General features: G+C 40.9%; 1 protein-coding gene across 4 annotated transcripts in view; it reads right to left on the bottom strand.

The window, feature by feature from the left end:
• The window catches only part of MAP4K4 (mitogen-activated protein kinase kinase kinase kinase 4), a 174,769-nt gene that overhangs the window by 103,129 nt on the left and 46,286 nt on the right, over positions 1–25,354 (bottom strand). For all 4 annotated transcript variants that reach the window (XM_075852694.1, XM_075852695.1, XM_075852696.1 and 1 more), the window contains exon 3: positions 12,694–12,750. In XM_075852694.1, coding sequence (XP_075708809.1) covers positions 12,694–12,750 — 57 coding nt within the window. The remainder of the gene's footprint in view (positions 1–12,693; positions 12,751–25,354) is intronic.

Below are 25,354 nucleotides of genomic sequence, written 5' to 3'. Positions count from 1 at the left end.
GGACCCCGACCTGTCAGCTGTTTTGAAGGGGCCGCAGCGCTCGTACGAGAGCTGCTTCCCCTTCATTACAATCAATCACTTGCTCACACTGTGAATCCGTGTCAGCGATTCACAGTGTGAGCAATTGAGGGAAATGAAGGGGAAGCAGCTCTCGTACGAGCGCTGCGGCCCCTTCAAAACACCTAATTGGCGAGGGTCCCGACCCATCAGCTATTGATGGCCTATCCTGAAGATAGGCCATCAATAATTAGGGACTGGACAACCCCTTTAAGCCAACGATGTAGCAGGCTTAGAGGGCCCATGAGACAGGATCACAGATTGTGTAATCTGTATCTAAGCCACTGTATCTAAGCCAATCCATAAATGGGCTTAGCTACAGGGCCCATGTGTGATCCTGTCTGATGGGCCCTGTATGTAAGCCTACCACACGGCAGGCTTATATACAGGGCCCCAGCAGACAGTAATGTTATACTGCATAAGATTACGGTCTGCTGGGGCCCTGTATCTAAGCATCTTACATAACCACATGGTAAGCTTAGATACAGGGCCCATATGTGATACTGTCTGTTGGACTCTGTATGTAAGCCTACCACATGGTAGGCTTAGATACAAGGCTCCAGCAGACAGTAATCTTATACTGTATAAGATTACTGTCCGCTGGACCCTGTATCTAAGCCTACCTTGGTAGGCTTAGATACAGGGTCCAACAGACGGTATCACACATGGCCCTGTATCTAAAACTACCACATGTGTTACTAGTCCTTTTTTTGTGCTTGTGTTTTTACAGGTTCTGATGTCGGACTAGGTCGGATTCAAGGACTACTTCTACGACGGCTTTTTCTATTATCAATAAAATTGTTAATGTGTTGTGTGGGGATTTTTTATTTCACCTGGGTTGATGGGAAGAACCGGGTACGATCCAGTACTTGACCATCTGTAGTGATGGTCTGATACTGGGGCGGCCACGGGCTGGTATTATTAGGCAGGGAAGGGCCAGAAACATCACCCCCCCCCCCCCCCCGCAGTAATGCTAGCCTGCTGTTGCTTTATTGTATCTGGCTGGTTATGAAGAACCCACGTCATTTAAAAAAAAAAAAATAATAATAATAATTATTATTGGAAAGAACAATGTGGGGTCCCACCAATTTTCATAACCACCCAGATACAACACAGCAGCAGCCTAGCATTACCGGGGTGGGAAGGGCCAGTTTTTGGCCTTCCCCAGCCTTATACTACTAGCCTGCGGCCGCCCCAGTGCACGACCCTCGCGACAGATTGGTTCGTACCTGGCTCTTCCCAGTACCCCTGGTGGCGGTAGGTACCGGGGTAATAATGGGGGTTAGTGTTGGCCTCTGCACCGGAATAACATTAAGTCCCGCCTTTAAAAAAAATACAAGGACATCGGAAAAAATATTTTATTGAAATAAAAAATAAAAAAAAACCCTCATTAACCATTTAATTGAGAATAAAAAAAATACGCCGTCATTAAAGTAGTCCTCGAATCAGATGTAGTCTAACGACCGAACCTGTAAAATAACACTAACACACAAAAATAATTAGTAACACATAAAGAAGCAAAACAATTATTATTATTACCACCTTTCCTGGGTCCAGCGCTGGAGCCGCAATGTCAGCGAGCTGGGCCCTATATCTAATCCTATCATGTGTGATACAGTCTACTGAGCCACTGTATCTAATTCCATTGTGTGATACTCTCTGCGGAGGTGTGTATCTAATCCAATCACGTGTGTTCCTGCCTGCTCAGCCACTGTATCTAATCCTATCCATAGTTTATAGGGTCGCAGCACTATAGATATGCGGTCTCCTATACACACACATTTACTTGGTGGGGGGGGGAGGGGACGACAGTACTTGACCGTGTAGATTATGGTCCTTTAGATACAGCAAGGTCCTGCTTGAAAGGTCCTGCCGAGAGGACTGAAACGTAGCAATTCTTTCATGGGTTTAATAAACCACATTCTTTTTTGCAAGTACTTTTGGAGTGCTGCGATCATTTCTTTGTTGAGAGATTATATATAATTATATATTATTTTTAATTCTCTTTATTGAACCAAGAAATGTGCAGCAATGTTCAGAGAGGAGAAAAAGTGATGTTCACAGAATAGGCAAACAAATTTCAATTGCAATAGCCTGATCATATGCCAGGGGGATTATGTAGAAACTACATAAATAACAAACAAGAAAATTATTTGTAAAGTATTCCCTAATTTTTGTGAACTAGTTGAACATGTGAGAAGACACGACAACCAATGGAAAAGCGGTAACATAGAATGATGTAGAACCATATTATACAGACCCATTCACTAGTGCGTCTCTAAATTTAACCGAAGGGTACCACATGGTGAGTTTTTGCCAAACACAGAATGCTCTGAATGTGGAGTTTTTTCCCGTATGTTTCTCTATAGGACTTCAAAGATGGAGAAAAAATAAAAAGCATGTACAAAACACTCATTAAAACAAATGGCACCAATTATCTCACTTAAAAACAACTTGATATGGTGCAATTTTTTTTAATGCTCCTATTTTAAAAAGGCACACTGCAAATTTGGCAACATTTTAGTTGCAGACATTTCTGCGACTGAAGATCAGTTACATTCATCTGAATGGGGTGGTTTCTGCAGCAATAAAATCTGCAGCCTGTGAAGGGCCTAAATACATATTTTCACGTAGGTTAACCCCTTCCCTCTGGCCACTTTTGACCTTCCTGACAGAGCCTCATTTTTCAAATCTGACATGTTTCACTTTATGTGGTAATAACTCTGGAATGCTTTTACCTATCCAAGCGATTCTGAGATTGTTTTCTCGTGACACATTGGACTTTATGTTACTGGCAAAATTTGCCCGATACATTCAGTATTTCATTGTGAAAAACACCAAAATTGAGCGAAAAATTGCAAAAATTAGCATTTTTCTCAATTTAAATGTATCTGCTTGTAAGACAGGCAGTTATACCACACAAAAATGTTGCTAATTAACATCACCCATATGTCTACTTTAGTTTAGCATCGTTTTTTGAACATCATTTTATTTTTCTAGGACGTTACAAGGCTTAGAACTTTAGCAGCAATTTTTCACATTTTCAAGAAAATGTCAAAATGCTATTTTTTACAGGGACCAGTTCAGTTGTGAAGTGGCTTTGAGGTCCTTATATATTAAAAACCCCCAATAAGTCACCCCATTTTAAAAACTGCACCCCTCAAAGTATTCAAAACAGCATTTAGAAAGTTTATTAACCCTTTAGACATTGCGCAGGAATTAAGGCAAAGTAGAGGTGAATAATATTACTGGGAAAGTTTTGCGCTGGTATAATATGGGCACCCTCGTTTCCAGCGGATGTGCCATGTCCCTTCCCTTCCTAATTCCTCAATACTAGGGCCCTGAAACTGAAGGAATGTTCCCCTCTGGCCTGCGCATTGAGATGTTTTTCATCACCGCATTACTAGTGCCATAACTTTTTTATTTTTCAGTTGATTGAGCGGTGTGCGGGCTTGTTTTTTGCGAGACGGGCTGTAGATTTTATTGGTACCATTTTGGAACACATACGACTATTTGATCACTTTTTATTTAATTTTTTGATAAAGGAAATTACCAAAAACAAGCTATTCTGGAATCGTTTTTTATAGGGTTTTTATCGGCATCCACAGTGCGCCCTAAATTACATGTTAGCTTTATTCTGCGGGTCGATACGATTACGGCGATACCAAATTTATATAGTTTTTTTTATGTATTGCAGCTTTTGCACAATAAAATCACTTTTTTTATAAAATCATTTGTTTTCTGTGTCGCCATATTCTAAGACCCATAACGCTTTTATTTTTGCGTGCACAAAGCGGTGTCAGGGATTATTTTTTGCGGGACGGATTGTCGTTTTTATTAGTACTATTTTGGAGTAAATGTGACTTTTTGATCACTTTTTATAGCATTTTTTGGAAGGAGATGTGACCTAAAAACAAAGATTCTGGCGTTGTTTTTCATGGTTTTTTTTTACCGCGTTCACCGTGCAGGATAAATGACATAATAGTTTTGTAGTTTGGGTCGTTACGGACGCGGCGATACCAATTATGTATAGTTTTTTTTAATTTTTACGGTTTTTCCCATAATAAAAGACTTACTATGGGAAAAAAGTCAGTTTAGCTTTAATTTTATTTGAAATGTGTGTGTTTTTATTGTTTTACCACATTTTTATTATCTTTTCTGACTTGTCCCACTAGGGGACATGAGGGCCTGATGCCCCGATCGCTACTCTAATACACTGCACTACATACGTAGTGCAGTGTATTAGCGCTGTCAGTTATTCTCTGACAGCAAGCCTGAGGACGCGCCGCAGGCGGGTCCTCATCGGCTCCCGTACAAGGCAGACTCGGACGCCATTTTCTGGCGTCCGATTGCCACAGCAACCCAGCGATTGCGTCACTGGGTTGCCGGTCGGGTGAAAACCTATCAGATGCTGCGCAATATTGAGCGCAGCATCTGAGGGGTTAATCTGCCGGATCGGAGAATAGCTCTGGTCCTGGCAGTTACAGGAGGGTGCCAGCTGTATAATACAGCTGTCACCCCGCGGTGATGGTGCCGGCTCTGCTTCTGAGCCCGCACCATCATCGCGCCGTAACTGTACTGCGCTTTGCGGGAACACCTTCCCGGCAGCGGCGGATGTCGGGAAGGGGTTAAAACATAAGAGAAAAAAAATCTGTGTGAAAAAAGCATTACGCATATTACGCACATGTAGAAGCCGAGGTGCAAGTGATCAAAACCGTAAAAAACATGTGGTTTTACCGCTAAGCGGTGTGGTTTACGCTAAGTGATATTTTTCCTCAAACTGTTTTTGCAGTTGTTTACCAGATTTTACCTGTAAAAACTACACGGCACAATATACAGATTGCAAAACTGCATAGATTTCCAGTGAAGCCTTGCCCAAGGAACCCAGTTCTGTCGTCTCGTTCTGTGCAGGGGGAATATAATCTATTCGGCTATGTTCATACAGGGCAGGTACACTGCGTACAAATACACAGCGTGTCTGTCCCAGAACCCATAGGGAATTCCACCTGAAAAACTGCACTAAATTATGGTGCAGTTTTTGGGGCAAAATCTCTGCTGTGGAAAGCAGTGGTGTAAAAAAAAACTAAAAAAAAAAAACCAACATTTACATACCCTGTTTTCGGTTATCATATTGATGCATCCTCCTGCCCTCCAAGGCCTCCTAGTATGACGCTACAGCCAATGTGACTGCTGCAGCCTGTGATTGGCTGCAACAGTCACATGGGATGAAAGGATATCCCCGGAGGCCGGACTGGACGAAGAACAGAAGAAAGTGTCGCTATGACAATGCAGAACGAGTGAAGTATAAGCTTTTTATTTATTTCAAACCAAAAAAAAAAGGTTGCTATTTGTTGCAGCTTTTACCTCGCCGTTGAATTCAATGGGGAAAACCCCCAATAGAAGAGCAGCCTTTCCAAAGCAGAAATTGACACGCTACAGTAGGGATGGGCAATTAAGTCGAAAAATATCAGAAACCGAAATGTTATGGAAGGCATTATATGGTGTGGGGCAGTTATGAAGGGCATTATACTGTGCAGGGGCAGTTATGGAGGGTATTATACGGTGCGAGGGCAGCTATAGGGCATTATAGTGTGTGGGGGCAGTGTCAGGGGGATTATATACAGTAGTATAGAGCAGGCTCAGGGGATAATTATTAATTCAATGTTGTAGAATGCAAAAAGGGGTGTGGTCTAAATAATCGTTCATTAATCGTAATCGAGATTACATGTTCAGTTAATCAGGATTTTGATTTAGTTCATAAATTGCCCTGCCCTATACTGCAGATTTTTATTCTTTTTTTAAAAAACACACCGCAGGTCAATTTGATAGTTTTTTGGCAGATTTCTCTCCATAGGGTGCATGAGATTTGTTCAAATCCGATGCAAGTGTATTAAAATGCAGATTTTCCACAATGAAATCAGTTTTGTGTGAACATACCCTTATAGTCTTATCAGACAATTGATTTTTGAGAAGCGGAACATGAATATTAAATGGGAGATTGTCATCAGTTGACAGCAAGTTAACGGTCACATAACACTTGCACTCCCATTATTTATTATACTATCAGTACAGACATTAAAATGGTCTAACCCAACAACACATAGTAAATTGTGGCATTTGCTACGCCTTTACTTCGTGATCGGTGAGGATCCAACCACTGAAACTCCTACCAATCCCAAGAACAAAAAGGGGTTGTGAACACCCTCTGCATCCCAAAACCTTTGCTATGCTTTACCAGCACCACAGCCCCTTCATTCTAGTGATTAGTAGTGGTTCTTTTCATGTTGTTCTCCACTTATGGCTAATGGAGGGGTTCCCAAGTGGACATATCGAGAAAGGTTATAAAAGATGAGACAACCCAATTAAATGCATACAAAGAAGCTGCAACAAAATCACACTTACAACCCCCTCCAACACCAATTTCAAATGGAAATTCAACAAATTGCAACACAATTTGAACAGTGACATTCTGGGCACGGTCAGGAACTTCCAAAGATCGTCTTTATGCGTTCCACTACATATGAACAGTTGGTTTATAGCCTGTCCCAGATTTCTAACTCCGCTATATGAGCACACATTGACTGGGGTTCTCATCTGGATTCCCGGAGAGCACTCTGCTAAACTCAAGAAGCATTCAAATACAGCCAGAGGGGCACCATCAACATAAAGGAGCAGTAATGTGGTTCTTTGAGAAGATCACTTTTCTATATCTCTTTAAAAATAAAAAGAAGAGTAGTAGTGCCTGAGGCAAGGTATCCTAATGCTTAAAAGCTAATTGGCGGTAAACAATGTCTGCACTTTACAGAGGAATGAATGGAACGGTGTCCTTCACTTTCATCTACTCAACTTCTTCGTATACACCAGGCCTAGTTGTCCTCATTGCATAATCATTTGTGCCAGCCTTGATGTATATCAATCTTTGGAACACAATACTGGAGCATAATAAAATGTGGTAGAAAACGCATGAAATATCTACTATCCGATTCACTCAGACAATAGAAGAGGGCAGCTAGCGAATACAAGTTCTCAGGAGTGTGTCCTCCCATCGTGTTCTGCCGAATAGGCACTTCAATTTAAAAACAAAACTTATCTGGTTGCAATGAAGAGAGCGCTTTCCATTTGCCCTCATACACACGCGAGTCTAAACAGCAGCAAACAGAGTCCCCATGGTTCTGTACTAAGCCATAGGCACTCCGTGTGCCAACGCATGTTGCCTCTGTATGGCACGGTCTCCATAATACAGCATGCGATAAAACATGGCACACTTGTTTATACAGATTTCATATGCATCAGTGAGAAAACTATTCTGTATGAAATTGGTGGTAGTTTGGACCCATATATTTCTATGGAAGCTGTATTATGGATCTGTAGAACACCGATATGTAATACAGCTAAACCAAATCTCTACCACTACTTACTATTCAGGTAACTGATGTATCTGTACAACTGTAAATTGCATTATTCCTATTCCTAATACACATCTAAGGTGAAACTACACTTTAATAAGATTTATACCCATTTAAAGTCCATACCACTTATTACGGTGGTTTATACTCCTCAGATATAGTAAACCAAAAACCAAACCCATTAGGAGCTTGAAACCAGAAATGACGACCATATAATTTAAAATTGTATAAATACTTTATTAAATTCTCATGTTAAAAATTAAATGTTTACATATCATGAAAATAAACATTTACTACAGAATATATCAAACAATAATAATATCAACAATTGGCAACGCTTAATATATTATACTGGACTAAGAAAATCATGTATGGTAATGTCTATATAACACGTGACAAGCTTTATAGTGATCGTATAGGTCTATGTCAGAATGCTAGCAAGTTTAACCCCTTCCCGCACCTTGGCGTAACTGTACGTCCAGATAAGCAGTAACTTCGCGCACCTGGGCGTACAGTTACGTCCGCGCTTTAAAAGTTAACCGCCGCGCGGCGCTACACCGCAGCGGCGGTTAACTGTGCAGGGTGTCAGCCCTGCTCTCCCCGTTGCCGATCAGCGGCCTGTCGCCGCTGAAATCGGCAATTAACCCCTTCGATGCGGTGGTCGATTGCGATCACCACATCGAAGAGGTTTACAGCGGATCGGCAGCCCCCCACATGTATTTGCGGGGGCTGGCGATCCTTATCATGGCAACCAGAGGCCAAACAATGACCTCCGGGTTGCCATGTACGGAAGCCTCGGAGGATCAGCCTCCGGCCGTTCCTCCTCTGCTTCCTGTCAGTGTGACTGTCACGTCACAATGACAGTTAGAACACATTACACTACGTGTGTAGTGTAATGTGTTCCAGCAGCGATCAGAGCTGCCAGTCTAAGTGTCCCATAGTGGGACAAGTAAAAAAAGTTAAAAAAAGATCATAAAAATGTTTTGAAAAAGTGTAAAAATCAAAGTTAGAAGTGACATAAACAAAGAATGCTTTTTTTCCTATAATAAGTCTTTTATTATAGGAAAAAAATTAACACGTTAAAAAAAGTACACATATTTGGTATCGCCGCGTTCGTAACGACCCCAACTATAAAACTGTAATATTATTTTTCCCGCACGGTGAACACCGCGAAAAAAATAAACGAAAAACAGTGCCCGAATCACAATTTTTTGGTTACCAACCCTCCCAAAATATACAATAAAAAGTGATCAAAAAGTCGCACGTACGCCAAAATGGTACCAATACAAACTACATCCCGTCCCGCAAAAAACAAGCCCTTACACCGCTTTTTTGACTGAAAAATAAAAACGTTACGGCTCTCAGAATATGGTGACACAAAAATTAATTTATTTTATAAATAAGTGATTTTATTGCACAAACGCTGCAAAACATAAAAAAATTATATACATCTGGTATCGCCGTAATCGTATCGACCCGCAGAATAAAGTATAATGGTCATTTATAGCCCAGGGTGAAGGCCATAAAAAAACCAAATAAAAAACATTGTCAGATTTGATGGTTTTTGGTCACCTGGCTTGCCAAAAAATGGAATAAAACGTGATCAAAAAAATTTCTGGTACCCCAAAATGGTACCAATGAAAACTACAGATTGTCCCGCAAAGAATAAACCCTCACACGGCTCCGGTGGAGAAAAAATAAAACCGTTCTGGCTCTCAGAATATGGCGATGCAAAATGTGCAGAGTGTCCAAAAGCGGATAAGATCGGGCACCATTTATAAGTGCGACACCGGCCACATATCTGCGGATTATTATACCCTCTTATTATACCATGATGTACCCCGCACAGATAACATGTACCCTGATGTACCCCGCACAGATTACATACGCCCCCACATTATAAACTGAAACACCAGTAAAACCCCAAACAGAACAACTACCAAGCAAACTCTGTGCCCCAAAAGCCAAATGGCGTCCCTCCCTTCTGAGCCCTGCAGCGTGCCCAAACACCAGTTTACGTCCACAGATATGGCATCGCCATACCCGGGAGAACCCGGTTAATATTTTCAGTTATTTGTCTTCAGTGGCACAAACTGGGCATAACATATAATGCACTAAAATGGCATATGAGTGGAAAATTGTAATTTTCACTCCGCATCATGCGCTGCGCATTAACCCCTGCGCGCACCATGACATAGCATGTCGTAGTGTGGGGGGTGATGTATGGAGCGTCTCACGTAAAAAATAAAGAATTTAGAACGGCAAAATCGCTGTTTTTTTGGTCACCTTGGCTCTACCTAAAAATGTAATAAAAAGTGCTCAAAAAGTTGTATGTACCAAAAAGTTGCACCAATAAAAACGACCGCTCGTCCCTCAATAAATAAGCCCTCATACCGCTCTATTGACTGAAAAATAAAAAAGTTGTGGCTCTTGGAACACGGGGAGGAAAAAACTAAGAAGGAAAAGAAAAAAATGGATCACTCCAGAAAGGGTTAATTACTTTCTAATGAAAAACCATTTATGACCACACGTGGGGTATTGCCGTACTCGGGAGAAATTGCTTTACAAATGTTGGGGTGCTTTTACCCCCTTTATCCTTTGTGAAATTGAAAAAAAATGCAACATTTTAGTGGAAGAAATGTCGATATTCATTTTCACGGCCTAATTCTAATAAATCCTGCAAAAGACTTGTGGGGTCTAAATGCCCACTATATCCCTAGATAGATTCTTTAAGTGGTGTAATTTCCACTTTTGGGGGGTTTCCCCTGTTTTGGCCTCTCAGGGGCTTTGCAAATGCGACATGGCACCCAAAAACCATTTCAGCTAAATTTGAGCTCCAAAAGCGAAATAGTGCTCCTTCCCTTCTAAGCCTTGCTGTGGGTCCAAACAGAAGTTTATTACTACATATGGCATATTTCCGTAATCGGGAGAAATTGTTTTACAAATGTTGGGGTGCTTTTTCTCCATTATTCCTTGTAAAAATTAAAAATGGCTACCTTTTTTCAGAAAAAAAGTCGATTTTTACCTTTACAGAATAATTTCAATGAATTCAGCAAAACAACCGTGGTGTCAAAATGCTAACTTTACCCCTAGAAAAATTCCTTGAGGGGTGTAGTTTCCAAAATGGCGTCACTTTCCAGGGGTTTCCACTATTTTGTTCCCTCCAGTGCATTTCAAACGCGAAAAGGCACTGAAAACCATTCCAGCAAAATCTGAATTTCAAAATCCAAATGGTGCTCCTTTCCTTCTGAGTCCTGCTGTGGGTCCAAACAGCAGTTTATTACCACATATGGGGTATTGCTATAATCAGGAGAAATTGCTTTACATATGTTGGGGTGTTTTTTCTCTTTTATACCTTGAAAAAATTAAACATTTCTACGTTTTTTCAGAAAAAAGTAGATTTTCATCTTCACAAACTAATTCAAATAAATTTAGCAAAAAAACTGTGGGTTCAAAATGCTAACTATACCCCTAGATAAATTCCCTGAGGGGTGTAGTTTCCAAAATGAGGTCACTTTTGGGGGTCTTTATTGTTTTGGCCCCACAAGACCTCTTCAAAGCTGACATGGTACCTAAAATATATGCTAAAAAAAGAAGGCCCCAAAATCCACTAGGTGCTCCTTTGCTTCTGAGGCCTGTGTTTCAGTCCATGACCGAACTAGGGCCACATGTGGGGTATTTCTAAAAACTGCAGAATCTGGGCAATAAATAATAAGTTAAATTTTTTGGGAAAAACCTTCTGTGGTACAGAAAAAAATGTATTACAAATGAATTTTGTATAAAAAAAATTAAATTTGTAACTTTCACCTCTACTTTGCTTTAATTCCTGTGAAACGCCTAAAGGGTTAATACACTTTCTGAATGCTGTTTTGAATACTTTGAGGGGTGCAGTTTTCAAAATGGGGTGATTTATGGGGACTTTCTAATATACAAGACTCTCAAAGCCACTTCAGAACTGAACTTGTCCTTGTAAAAATCGCCTTTTGAAATTTTCTTGAAAATATGAGAAATTGCTGCTAAAGTTCTAAGCCTTGTAACGTCCTAGAAAAATAAAATAATGTTCAAAAAACGATGCCAAACTAAAGTAGACATGTGGGGGATGGTAACTAGTAACTATTTTGTGTGGTATTACTATCGGTTTTACAAGCAGATACATTTAAATTTAGAAAAATGCTAATTTTTGCAATTTTTCGCTAAATTTTGGTGTTTTTCACAATTAAATACTGAATCTATCGGGCAAATTTTGCCAGTAACATAAAGTCCAATGTGTCACGAGAAAACAATCTCAGAATCGCTTGGATAGGTAAAAGCATTCCGGAGTTATTACCACATAAAGTGACACGTCAGATTTTAAAAATCGGCTTCGTCCTGAAGGCCAAAACAGGCTCAGTCCTGAAGGGGTTAAGGAGTTACTCAACGCTGAACAACCAACCATGTGCTTTACTTATGAAAAAGCCCCTGCATATATAAAGAAAGGAACACTCAGGGATGAATATATCACTATTACAATGGTATGTCCACATACAGTGTACATAGTCTGCTGTTTAAATGTTTTTTATATAAGTATAACAGTATCCATATGAAATAACTTACTTATCCTTAGATATTAGTTTTAAACTAATATCTAAGGATAAGTACGTTATTTCATATGGATACTGTTTTTCTAAATTTAAATGTGTTTGCTTGTAAAACAGATAGTAATACATCACAAAATAGTTACTAGTTAACATCCCCCATATGTCTAAAGGACCTTCCTCAAAGAAAAGAAAGGTAAAAGAAAGAAATGTAAAGAAAGTACACTATACTCTCCCTCCTGGCGCTCCTGGGGCAATGCTTCCCTGGTCCCCTATCAGTCTTTATATATCCAGCCTACTGGGAGCTGCAGCCTGTGATTGGCTGCAGTGGTCATATGTTTAACTCTCATCCATTCTGCGTCTACTGTATTTCGCTGCTGTTTTTTTTTGTTTGCAATTCGGACAGAAAACTTACAGCAAACCTGCTATTTGTAAATGTAAGTTAAGGCCCTGTTCACATCCGTCAGAGGAGCATAACGACGAAAATGGCAGTAGCGGAGGCTCTGTTGAACAACGCGGACAACCGGCGCCCGAAGGAGCCCATTAAGTTTACTATGTTCCGTTAGGGTGTTTACCGGAAACAATAGCGCAGCATGCAGGGTCTTACAATGTTAAAGAAGGAATTGTTTAGGAAACAAGTGGATTGTATGACTTACCTCCGTAACATCCATGACTTTAATAGCTGCAAGCTGGCCTGTTTTGACATGTCGACCCTGGAAAAAAAAAAGTTAACAAAAATTATATTTCTTATTTATAAAAAGGAAATTAAAATATTTAAAAGCTAGACAACTGTCTAACAAATGTCCTAATTAACAGTAAATTTCCATAAACAAAGTATACGGAGTCTGAAAGGTCTCTTGTATCTGCTACCACAAAGAGGCTCTGTCACCACATTATAAGTGGTCTATCTTGTACATGATGTGATCGGTGCTGTAACGTAGATTACAGAAGTGTTTTTTTATTTAGAAAACCATCATTTTTGACGGAGTTATGACCTATGTTAGCTTTATGCTAATGAGTTGCTTAATGGACAACTGGGTGTGTTTTACTTTTTGACCAAGTGGGTGTTGTGGAGAGAAGTGTATGACGCTGACCAATCAGTGACCAATCCGCTTCATACACTTCTCTCCATTCATTTACACTGCATCCAGCATGGTGTTCTTACTAGATCACTATGTGCAGCCACATACACACACATTAACGTTAATCAAGTGTCCGGACAATGAATAGACATTACCTCCAGCCAGGACGGGATGTCTTCAGAATCCTGACTTCACTAACGCCGTCAAAAATGATAGTTTTTCTAAATAAAAAGCACTGCTGTAATCTACATTACAGCGCTGATCACATTATGTACAAGATAGCAAAGAAAATGTGAATATCCCAGCAATTTCTCCCATTATTCCCCCCTGCATTGGCTCATCAGCAATGTGAGCATGGACATGGCTGCAAAGAGACTCTGCTTCCTCTGTCTTCATCCTATACCCACAGATCGTCCGTAGCTATATGCTTCTACAATTATTCATATAGACAATGCACTGTGTCACTATGACACAGGCTGCTGTTAGGGCAGCACAGTGTGCCCGAACAGCAGGCAAATTGAACAGACAGCCCTGGGATCCTTTCTAGGTCCCAAGGGCTGACCGCAGAGGGATTCCCTGCTCTTTGATCACGTCACCGGGTTTCCAGTGACGCAATTAAAGATAGGAGTTCCGTTTGATCTTGCAGCGGTCACAGACCGCAGCGACCAAAGCGTTAAACAGCTGGGGTCCGAATGTTTTCCGACCCCAGCTTTAATCAGCAGTTTGCTCTAAGATCAGGAGCTGTAAGTTACAGCTCCTGCTTAGAGGATGAGCTCACAGGAGCGCTCATCAGCCTCTTCTACAGCGACGCCAAAAGATGTCGCTGTAGGCTAAGCACATGCACCGCCTGCCATCAAAAGACGGTGGGCGGTCGTTAAACTAGTAAGGGGTTAAACTAGTAACAGGGTATTGTAGAAGAGACTAACCAGTTTCTAACAGTTATTTTAATTTTCTGCTTACTGCCACCTTTGTAGAGAAATACGTTTGATTAAGTTTATGCACCAAATTGCGGAGACACTGCTAGAAGAAAATTAAACGCTACGGTTATGTACACCGTTGAAATAGTTTGGTACACCTTTTTATTTAAAAAAAAAAAAGTTTGTCTGGTGCCACTTTCTAAATAATTTTATTAAAAATTATTTTCACTTTGAGATACAGCCACTTTGTATTCTGTATATAGAGTAGCTGTATCGTGCGCGGAGACCTAAATCCGTTTGGTCAGCGGCACTGAATGGTTCAGTGACAGGGGGTCCTTCGTGTCTCTGACACGCAGGACCGAGCAGTTACCGATCACATCGAAGTTATGAACCTAGATGTGATCGGTAATAGCTTGATCTTGCGTGTCGGATACACACAGGACCCACGGACACTGAACCAGTCAGCCCAGATGCTTGATGGATACAGGTTTCGGAGCTAGATACTGCTGCTGTACAGACACACAGAAGCCAAATACAGAAGTGGATACAAAAGAAAGGAGAGGTGTCAGATTTTTCTTTATACCTTTACTTCAATTTGGATCCACTTCTGGCTTTTCCTGCCACAAAAACTGCATTAAAACTGTGTGCGATTCTGGACTTCGAGTCCATTCACACATTGCAGTTGCTGTTCGGTTAGAACCACAATAGAAAAACGCACCAAAAAAAATATTTGCGTGCTTATTTACCGCGATTTGATGTGGTTTTTTTTATGCCGTTGTAGTAAAATATGAAACCGCATAAAGAACACCAAATCAAATGTAAAATTCTAACCACACCTCAGCGTGTGAATGGGCCCTGAGGTCCTATTCAGACGAGCGTTGTCCACGTTTGTGTGCCGTCATATCAAAGTGTAGAACAGGCAGTATACGGACTGAACACTGACACATTAAAGAGGCTCTGTCACCACATTATAAGTGCCCTATCTCCTACATAAGGAGATGGGCGCTATAATGTAAGTGACAGCAGTGCTTTTTATTTTTAAAAAAACGAACTGTTTTCACCACTTTATTAGCGATTTTAGATTTATGCTAATGAGTTGCTTAATGCCCAAGTGAGCGTGTTTTACTTTAGACCAAGTGGGCGTTGTACAGAGGAGAGTATGATGCTGACCAATCAGCGTCATGCACTCCTCTCCATTCATTTCCTCAGCACATAGGGATCATTTTAGATCGCTATGCGCTGTCTTATACTAACACATTAACAATACTGAAGTGTTTAGATTGTGAATAGACATCCCGTGGAACGTCCAAACACTTCAGTATTGTTAATGTGTTAGTATAAGACAGCACATAAGGATCTAAAAGGATCCCTATGTGCTGAGGAAATGAATGGAGAGGAGTGCATGAGGCTGATTGGTCAGCGTCATACAGTCCCCTGTAGAACGCCCACTTGGTCTAAAGTAAAACCACGCCCACTTGGGCATTAAGCAACTCATTAGCATAAATCTAAAATCGCTAATAAAGTGGTGAAAACAGATAGTTTTTTTAAATAAAAAGCATTACTGTCACCTACATTATAGCGCCGATCTTCTTATGTAGGAGATAGGGCACTTATAATGTGGTGACAGTCTCTTTAAAGTCAGTGGCCTAATTCACATATTCCATTTTATTGATGCATGTAGTTTAAACAGAAATGGAAAACCAAAATGCGTTTATAATGCGATATGGGGGCATTTTCCATGAGTTTGCACGGAAAAATTAAAAAAGGGGGGCTACTGAATCAAAACACACCAAATCGGGGTAAAAACGCATGCGTTTTAGTTGCGGTTTTAACCGCACCTTAACGTCTGAATGGATCCTAAGGCTACATGCACATATTGCGTATTTTGCTGCGGAAAATTTGCAGCAAAAAAACGAAGCTGCGTTATTTGAAGATTTTCGGTGCGGTTTTTATGTTTGCTGCGTAAATCGCGGCGTTTTCATGCTGTGGATTTTGCTAGGTATTTCTCCAGAACTAGGGAGTTAAAATTCGCAAGCAGAATCGCGAGATAAATTAACATGCTGCTGTTTCAAACATACGCACCACGGGTCAATTTACGTGCGGGGAATACACAGCAGCGTGTACATGAGATTTCCTGGAATCCCAAAGCCTATGCTGGTACTGTATTAGGGCATGTCCACACGTAGCAGTCAAAAACGCAGGAAATGCCACGTTTTTCCCGGAGCGGAATGTCTGCTACTTTCAATGGAATTGCTGCAGAAAATTCTGTTACGTGTGGACAAGCCCTTACACTGCAGTTTTGCCACACGCAGATACCAGAAGCACGGTAAAACTGCACGTAATACGCATTGTGTGCATTGACCCTTAGGATGCATGCTTTCCTCATAAGTAATGACCGAATGATGTTTTGTAGGTTTACAGCTTCAAATTGGTCATTTCCTTATGGAGAAATAATTCAGGTTTTGAAATCATTCATGTGTGTTCTCCAGAGTTGAAGTCTGTGCCACGTGGGAATCCTTTCCTGCAGTATTTATCCCCATGATCAGTGTGCCAAGTGTAATCCAGTGGGGACACAGTTTCTAGGAGAGGGGAGAGCAGGAGGAGACCACAGCTGTTCTATTCCCACACACATGCTCACTATAATGCCATGATTTCATCTACACATCCTCAACATGCTCCGCTTCAACTAACATCGCTCATCTAACAAAAATCCTTGCCAACTGCTAGGCTCTGTTCCCACCACATTTGGAAAGTATGTCTCATGTATACCTTTGTAAATATCAAAAAATAAATATCTCCGCACAAACATTTTCATATGTTTCTGCGAGCCAGAGTATGCAAAGAGCATGTCCTTTTTTAACAAGTTTAGGCCGGAATACAATTTTATTTAGAATTACTGAAAAGCAAAATAAAAAATTATCAGTTAGGCACTGTGCACATCACGTTTATGGCTTCGTTCACATCTGTGTCTGAGTCTCCGTTAGAGCTTCCTTCGCAGACCCGGCAGGGTTTACCTGAGACAATAGCGCAGCATGCTACCCTATTGTGTCCGGTTAAATCACGAACACCCCGACGGAAAACCGACTGAAGCTATTTAAGTCAATGGGTTCCGTCGGCAATTGGCTGTGTCCGTTGTGCAACGGAACGGTTGGTTTCGTTATTCCCTTGTTCTGCTCTTCTGACGAAGCACAAAAACGGAATGTCACAACGCAGGTGTGAACTCAGCCTATGCCCTTCGTTTAAGCATGTCGGTCGGGAAAGCTCCCGACGTACACGCCAATAGTGCCGGTAGGGCTCCAATAGCCCCAGAGGCCAAAGAGTGGCATGGGTCACTATGGGTGATCGATGCAACTGTATGGCATCTGTAACAGGCTTATGTTAAACATATGCGTCGGGAAACGCCAGTTACATAACTGTTCATATACAGACCGTTATCACTGGAGCTTCCTGACACAGCAGAGGCCACCTGCCCACAGACTTGGGCCGTCCTGTCAGCTCGGTGGAATCCACACAGAGAAACCCATCCCCCTCGCACACACAGGTGTCCTATCACACCTTCCAAACCGCTGGAGTCCCTGGCTGCTAAGCTACGTCATCGGAACTTGCCTGGGGTAGCCCCAGTGACCTAACTGGCTAGTTACGTCACTTGGGTTACCTCAGGGACACTCCAGTGACGTAGCTTCCCTATGGCTAAATGAACAGCCGGGGATTCGCTCGACTAAGCACATGCAAAACGAGTGTTGGGGCAGCAATGCAGATGCACCTTATCATCTAGGTATATTAGGCCTCGATCACAACTGCGCTAGGGCTCCGTTCCAACGTTTTGTCGGAGCTTTCCATCAGAACGGAGCACTGACAGACACAAACAGAAACCATAGTTCTCCGTTTCCATCACCATTGATTTCAATGGTGACGGATCCAGTGCCAATGGTTTTCGTTTGTCTCCGTTGTGTTTCTGTAGTTTTGACAGAATCAATAGCGTAGTAGGGAAACCCTTGCACAACGGAGACTAACTGAAACCATTGGCACCGGATGCAATCAATGGTGATGGAAACGGAAAACTTTGGTTTCCATTTGTGTCACTTAGGGTCCCGTTCCGACGGAAAGCTCAGACGGAACGGAACCCTGGTGCAGACGTGAACGAAGGCTTACATTGTCACTCATATCTTTAAAACTGAATGGTATAAAAGCTTGTACTTTGGAGGCAGCCTCTCTGTTGATGTATGGGCATTTTTCAAGGCTCCAGTCAGATTATTACAGCATTTATTAGGATGCCTGATCACAGTTACTGATACAGTTATTTTCTTATCTGTACGCCTTAGTAGTCATAGACACTTGGAAATTCTTTTTACCTCTAATTTAACTGCGGACATTGTATAATTTGTATGGTTAGTATAGATACATGTGATCTGCTTACGTTCTTTTTCCGTGTTTTTACCATCTACTGTTCTTGTGTATAGAGTATATTTTTAAATCAACGTGCAATAAAAAGAAAATGCTTTTAAATGGGAAAATACATGATATTCTTTATAGGTGATTTAAAAACTGCGAGTTTAAGTCCCAAGAATGAATTTGCTTATGTGGTGTAAGATTGGTTTAATAACGTGACTTATATCTGACTTGTACGTTTTGAACAACTAGGTATTACTGCTTACAAGGTACTATTAGGCTGGGTTCGCACAACCTATTTTCAGGCGTAAACGAGGCGTTTTACGCCTCGAATTACGCCTGAAAACACGTCTCAAATACGTCGGCAAACATCTGCCCATTCATTTCAATGGCTTTGCCGACGTACTGTGCCGACCTGTAATTTTATGCGTTGCTGTCAAAAGACGGCACGTAAAATAACAGCGTCGTCAAAGTGCAGGACACTTCTTGGGACGTAATTTGATCCGTTTTTCATTGACTTCAATGAAGAACCGCTCCAAATTACGTCCGTAATTGGCGACCTCGCAAAACGCGAGTACGAGCAATTACGACTGAAATGCAGGAGCGGTTTTCTCCTGAAAACAGCTCCGTAATTTCAGCCGTAATGGTCGTTATCGTGTGCACATACCCTAACTGCAAAGGTTTGACACAATAAAGGGGTAAATACCTCCCAATGTGGGAGAATAACGGTGTGTAAATTCTAGTGACATCATTGAAATTCCCAAGCACAGTTTAATGCACAGGAGCGCTGCATTTTAAGAACCACCACCATAAAAGTCCAGCAAAGAAATTAGTTAGCATTTGCTGCTGGAACCATATGGGAAAACAAAATGAAAAACAGCTCCTTTCACACTTGTTTGTTTGTTGGTGGATCTCTTGATGGTGGACCATGTTCAAAGTCCTTATGACACCACTTCTTGGACAACAGCCATAAGGGTATATCCCAGATACTGTGGAAGACCTCCCCTATCTAATCCCTGTAGATTAACATCCATCAACAACTAAAACGGTTAAGGGACAAATATAAATCGTTACTAGAGTATCCAGAGTATAAAAGGGTCCGTTCGCACCTCAATTGCAAGGTACGGTCAGAACCGCATCTAAAAACCGCATCCAAAAAGCATTTCTAACTGCGCATCAATGTGTGAATGGACCCTAAAGACCCTTTTACACTGGGCGATTATCGGGCAGACAAGCGTTCATAGAATGTTCGTTGACGATAATTGCTGTGTGTAAACAGGGCAATGATCAGCAGATTAACGAGGAAAGGCTCATTCATCTGCTGATCGTTTCGCTTTAAAAAAACGGAACTATTATTGATGTCGGCAGCACATCTCCCTGTGTAAACAGGGAGACGCGCTGCCGACATGATTATAACGTATGGGGACGAGCTATCGGATTAACGACTGCTCGTCTTCCACATGCATGGCTCCTTGTGACAGGAGCGATAGAGTGCCGATCCACGAGCGATCTCGTTAATCAGCGCTCGTTGCATTGGCCGGTGTAATAAGGCCTAAAAAGTATGTTCAGACGTCCTAATTTGTGGCCAGAAATCTGCAGCGTATTACAGTAGCAGCAATGTAGATAAGATGTAACAAATTTCATGCACACAATGTGTGAAAAACCCGCACAGAACATGTTCAGAAATTGAAGCAAATTCTGCAGGTTAAAAAAAAAAACGAAAAACTAATAAAGCCTATACTTACCTTTCTTGGCTCGGCCATAGCAACACATCCCTGCTCTTTTGGCTTGCTCTGTATCCAGACCGCCCCGTGTGGTGACGCTTCATCACATGACCCCTGCAGCAATCATGTGATGAACATTATCACAGGAAGGCGTCTGGACACAGGGCAGCCAGAAGAGCAGGGATGTGTTGATATGGTAGTGCCAAGAAGGGTAGGTATAAGGTTTTATTAGTGTTTTTTTCCGGCGGATGTTTTCCGTATCCGTCAATCCGGCCAAATACACGCACAAACAAAGCCCCATTTGGTAAGAACATTTGGACAAATTGCCATGCATGTTCTGGGTCAATGCTGCAAAATATTCTGAAATGTATCCGATCCTAAAAACCAGAGCCTTTCTTAAAAAGAGTTTTATATCCTCCTGGGAGACATCGGTGCCAAATTTTCAAGACAAAAAAGAAACAAAATCTTTTTCTGAAACCACCATTAGGAATTTCTGAATTATGTAGAGGCTGCAGGGTGTGACAGAACAATAGATACAATTTCCATGTTTCTAGTTATTGAAACGGTATTTAACTAGCAAAATAATATCTTATGTAGCAGCAATAGGACCTTATATAGTAGTCCCAAAGCACGAACCCCCTAAAATAAAATCTCAGTTCATAAGACTGAGAAACCGTTGAACTTGACAAAGAGAACAACCACAGACTATTTCCATACGGACGGAAAATTTGGGCACTACAATCCCTATCCATAGAAGTCTCATGGGCACAGTCTATGGGCACCATATTACGGATCTGTGGACCCTTACTGGTAATAAAAGAAAATGCTTGTTAGAACCCACTAGAGATCAATAGTCCTGATTGAAGGCCATGGGAACCTGTTTCATGATAAGTAGCAGACTCTCACTTCTCCTGTACTTTCTAGGGTCTTTTACCATTTTATTGGAGCTTGTTTCAGTAAAAATGAATATTTAGGGAAGGGAGGCTTCGTATGGCCTTTGTTGTCATGCAAATCACAAAAATTGCTTTATGTAATCTTCTAAACAAAGGTAACCACTGTGTCTAGGACACGTAGATGCAGTGTGAATTTATTAAACTGGCCACTAAAAACTCAAGAAAAAGGGTTATTCTCATCTCATAAAGTGATGGCAAATCACGAAGATATGTCCTTAATTTCAGATAGGTCCAACCTCTATGAAACCCGCTTATCCCAAGTTTGAAGGGGCCACAGAACTGGTTTAAGTTCACCTTCACACAGGGTTTTTCTGTCGGACATTATATAAAAAAAATGCATGTAAAACTGTTTTTTTTTTGGTTTTTTTTTAGTGTCAATTTGTACATGCGTTCTGTTGTACAACACCCGTAAAAGAAAAAAAAAAAAAAAGGGAAAAAATTGCACCAAAGTGCACAACCAAAACAGAGTATGTAGTATGTTTCTCTATAGACTTTAATGTAACATCTGGTGCAGCAAAATGCCCCTTTCAAGTTTTCTCCTTGCACAGTGGCACACCTGGCTACCAACTATGCAGGGAACTGTTACTTTTTTTAACCCCTAATCTGCTTCCACAGCAGGAATGTCAGACAAAAATCTGCACAAAATGAAACACAATTTAATGTGGACTTTCGTCCAGAATTCCATGTGCAATTATTCACAGCCAATTCTACCCATAAGAACATACCCTTACAGTACTCTAACTTTTCCCTTAAGGGCTTGGGGGAACAGAAATAACATACCCTATGGAATTCTTTAGTCAGTAAGCCACTCAAAGTATGCAAGTTTATGAGCACCATCTAAAAAGGTGTCGTCATAAAAGTATGTTGCTGTAGGGTACCCTTGGGGTGCTAATAAATCAACTTCAAAGAGGTAAGGTGTTTAATGCAACTATAAAAAAAAAAAAAAAAAAAGGAACTGAATTATAGCTACAGTGAGTCGTGCTTTATTTTTTAATTTTTTTTAAGGTCCAGGTCGTCAGTTTCTGGGATAAATCATAACCAAAACGTACATGTCCACCTCCTAAAGTGGTATCCCAATTATCACCTATTCACAGGAAAGGGGATAAATGTGCAATTGATGGGGGCCCCACCGCTGAGCCCCCACCCATCACAAGAACGAGTGTCCTAAACCCCCCTGTACCTCCTCATGGCAGTTATGCGGCATATTCAATGTCCTATTAAGTCGCAACACTTGGCTTTCTAGTGCTGGTTTTGCATCCCCATAGGATTCAATGGGGAAAACCCGCAACAGAAAAATAAAGCAAAAACGCAGAATAAAGGGACATGCTCCGGAATAAAATTCCACACCGCAGATCAATTTGTTAACTTTTACGTAGCATTTTTTTCCCCGCAGCGTGGGCATGAGATTTACTGTATTCTGGACAGAAAATACATAACAAATCCGTTACATGTGGACAAGCCCTTACCTATCAGAGTGGATCTGTGCTCTTGGACTGTCACATTTAGGCTACAGGCACAGGTTGCAGAATTTGGTGAAGAAAATCCACATCAAGACCGCAGGTTCACGCAGGTAATATCCACACCTAATAGTGCGTTTTTCGATGTGGTTTTTACATTTTGATGCGGAAATAGGTGCGTTTTTATGCTGCAGATTTTTCTGCGTTTGTTTAAAAATAGTCAGATACAAAACGCAACCAGAAACGCAAGATAAATTTACATGCTGTGGGCTTTAAAAACCGCACCTCAGGTCATTTTCCGTGCAGAAAAAAAAAATATACAACGTGTAGATGAGATTTCTTAAAATCGCATTTACTTTGCTGGTACTGTATTACGCTGCAGATGTGGCGCACAAAAATCCTCATGTAATATGCATTTGCCCTTAGGTGGCTCTTTTTTTCCCTACAACAGGGGTAAAAAGATAAGCAGGTCATTCTGTAATTGCCTCCTGCACCTAATCAGACAATTTGTCAACTTGTGCGTATGGATGCCAGTAAACACAGACTTTTGATCTATTCAGTTCTAATGATGTAAAGATATATGTATATAAGTAGATATAACGTAAAGCAAAGGGCTGACCACTGTCCAGATTAAAAATTAAGATCAGCACAAAATTAAACCATTTAGATTTTATTTTTTTTTATTTTTTTTAAATGGTGTGGACATTCACTTTAAGGTTGCATTCAGACATTGCGATTGAGATTTGGTTAAAACCGAAAGCGTTTTTACCGTGATATGGTGTGTTTTTTATTGCGTTAACTGCATTGAAAAACGCGTTGTTTCTCAGATGCTTTTTTTTTTTTTTTTTTTTTAACCGTACCTCAACCGCTAGGTGTTAATATACCATAAGGGTTCATTCACACGTATCGGTTGAAATACAATTAAAACCGCATTGAAAACCCACATAAAAAACCTGCATGCTTTGATGCAATTGAATGCGTTTGATGCTGTTGCATATTTTTACCATAAATCTGTGAAAACACATGCATTTTTCAATCGTGTGGTTAGAACCGCACCTCAACATGGGAATAGACACCAAGTGTTCTCTCACCCCAGTGCTGAATTCACACACATACACTACCGTTCAAAAGTTTAGGGTCACTTAGAAAAATTTCCTTATTTTTGCAAGAAAAGCACAGTTTTTTTCAATGAAGATAACATTAAATTAATCAGAAATACACTCTATACATTGTTAATGTGGTAAATGACTATTCTAGCTGCAAACGTCTGGTTTTTAATGCAATATCTACATAGGTGTATAGAGGCCCATTTCCAGCAACCATCACTCCAGTGTTCTAATGGTACATTGTGTTTGATAACTGTGTTAGAAGGCTAATGGATGATTAGAAAACACTTGAAAACCCTTGTGCAATTATGTTAGCACCGCTGTAAACAGTTTTGCTGTTTAGAGGAGCTATAAAACTGACCTTCCTTTGAGCTAGTTGAGAATCTGGAGCATTACATTTGTGGGTTCGATTAAACTCTCAAAATGGCTAGAAAAAGAGAACTTTCAGGTGAAACGCGACAGTCTATTCTTGTTCTTAGAAAAGAAGGCTATTCCATGCGAGAAATTGCAAAGAAACTGAAGATTTCCTACAACAGTGTGTACTACTCCCTTCAGAGGACAGCACAAACAGGCTGCACAACTGAGCAACAAGACAAGTACATTAGAGTCTCTAATTTGAGAAATAGACTCCTCACAGGTCCTCAACTGGCAGCTTCATTAAATAGTACCCACAAAACACCAGTGTCGACGTCTACAGTGAAGAGGCGACTCCAGGATGCTGGCCTTCAGGGCAGAGTGGCAAAGAAAAAGCCATATCTGAGACTGGCTAATAAAAGGAAAAGATTAATATGGGCAAAAGCACACAGATATTGGACAGAGGAAGATTGGAAAAAAGTGTTACGGACAGACGAATCGAAGTTTGAGGTGTTTGGATCACACAGAAGAACATTTGTGAGACTCAGAACAACTGAAAAGATGCTGGAAGAGTGCCTGACGCCATCTGTCAAGCATGGTGGAGGTAATGTGATGGTCTGGGGTTGCTTTGGTGCTGGTAAAGTGGGAGATTTGTACAAGGTAAAAGGGATTTTGAATAAGGAAGGCTATCACTCCATTTTGCAATGCCATGCCATACCCTGTGGACAGCGCTTGATTGGAGCCAATTTCATCCTACAACAGGACAATGACCAAAAGCACACCTCCAAATTATGCAAGAACTATTTAGGGAAGAAGCAGGCAGCTGGAATTCTATCTGTAATGGAGTGGCCAGCGCAGTCACCAGATCTCAACCCCATAGAGCTGTTGTGGGAGCAGCTTGACCGTATGGTACGCAAGAAGTGCCCATCAAGCCAATCCAACTTGTGGGAGGGGCTTCTGGAGGCATGGGGTGAAATTTCTCCCGATTACCTCAGCAAATTAACTAGAATGCCAAAGGTCTGCAATGCTGTAATTGCTGCAAATGGAGCATTCTTTGACGAAAGCAAAGTTTGAAGGAGAAAATTATTATTTCAAATAAAAATCATTGTTTCTAACCTTGTCAATGTCTTGACTATATTTTCTAGTCATTTTGCAACTCATTTGATAAATATAAGTGTGAGTTTTCATGGAAAACACAAAATTGTCTGGGTGACGCCAAACTTTTGAACGGTAGTGTACATGTCAGGAATAGCTTTATACCTCATGTACATACATATATGACAGCTTATTCTGAAAAGTCACCTGAAAATTTAGGCACGTTTTAAGTCATTTCTG

The sequence above is a fragment of the Rhinoderma darwinii genome, chromosome 2 (assembly GCF_050947455.1).
Source record: "Rhinoderma darwinii isolate aRhiDar2 chromosome 2, aRhiDar2.hap1, whole genome shotgun sequence".
Classification (NCBI taxonomy): domain Eukaryota; kingdom Metazoa; phylum Chordata; class Amphibia; order Anura; family Rhinodermatidae; genus Rhinoderma; species Rhinoderma darwinii.
The sequence above is the reverse complement of the archived record's forward strand: the minus strand, read 5'-3'. Positions and strand labels throughout refer to the sequence as shown.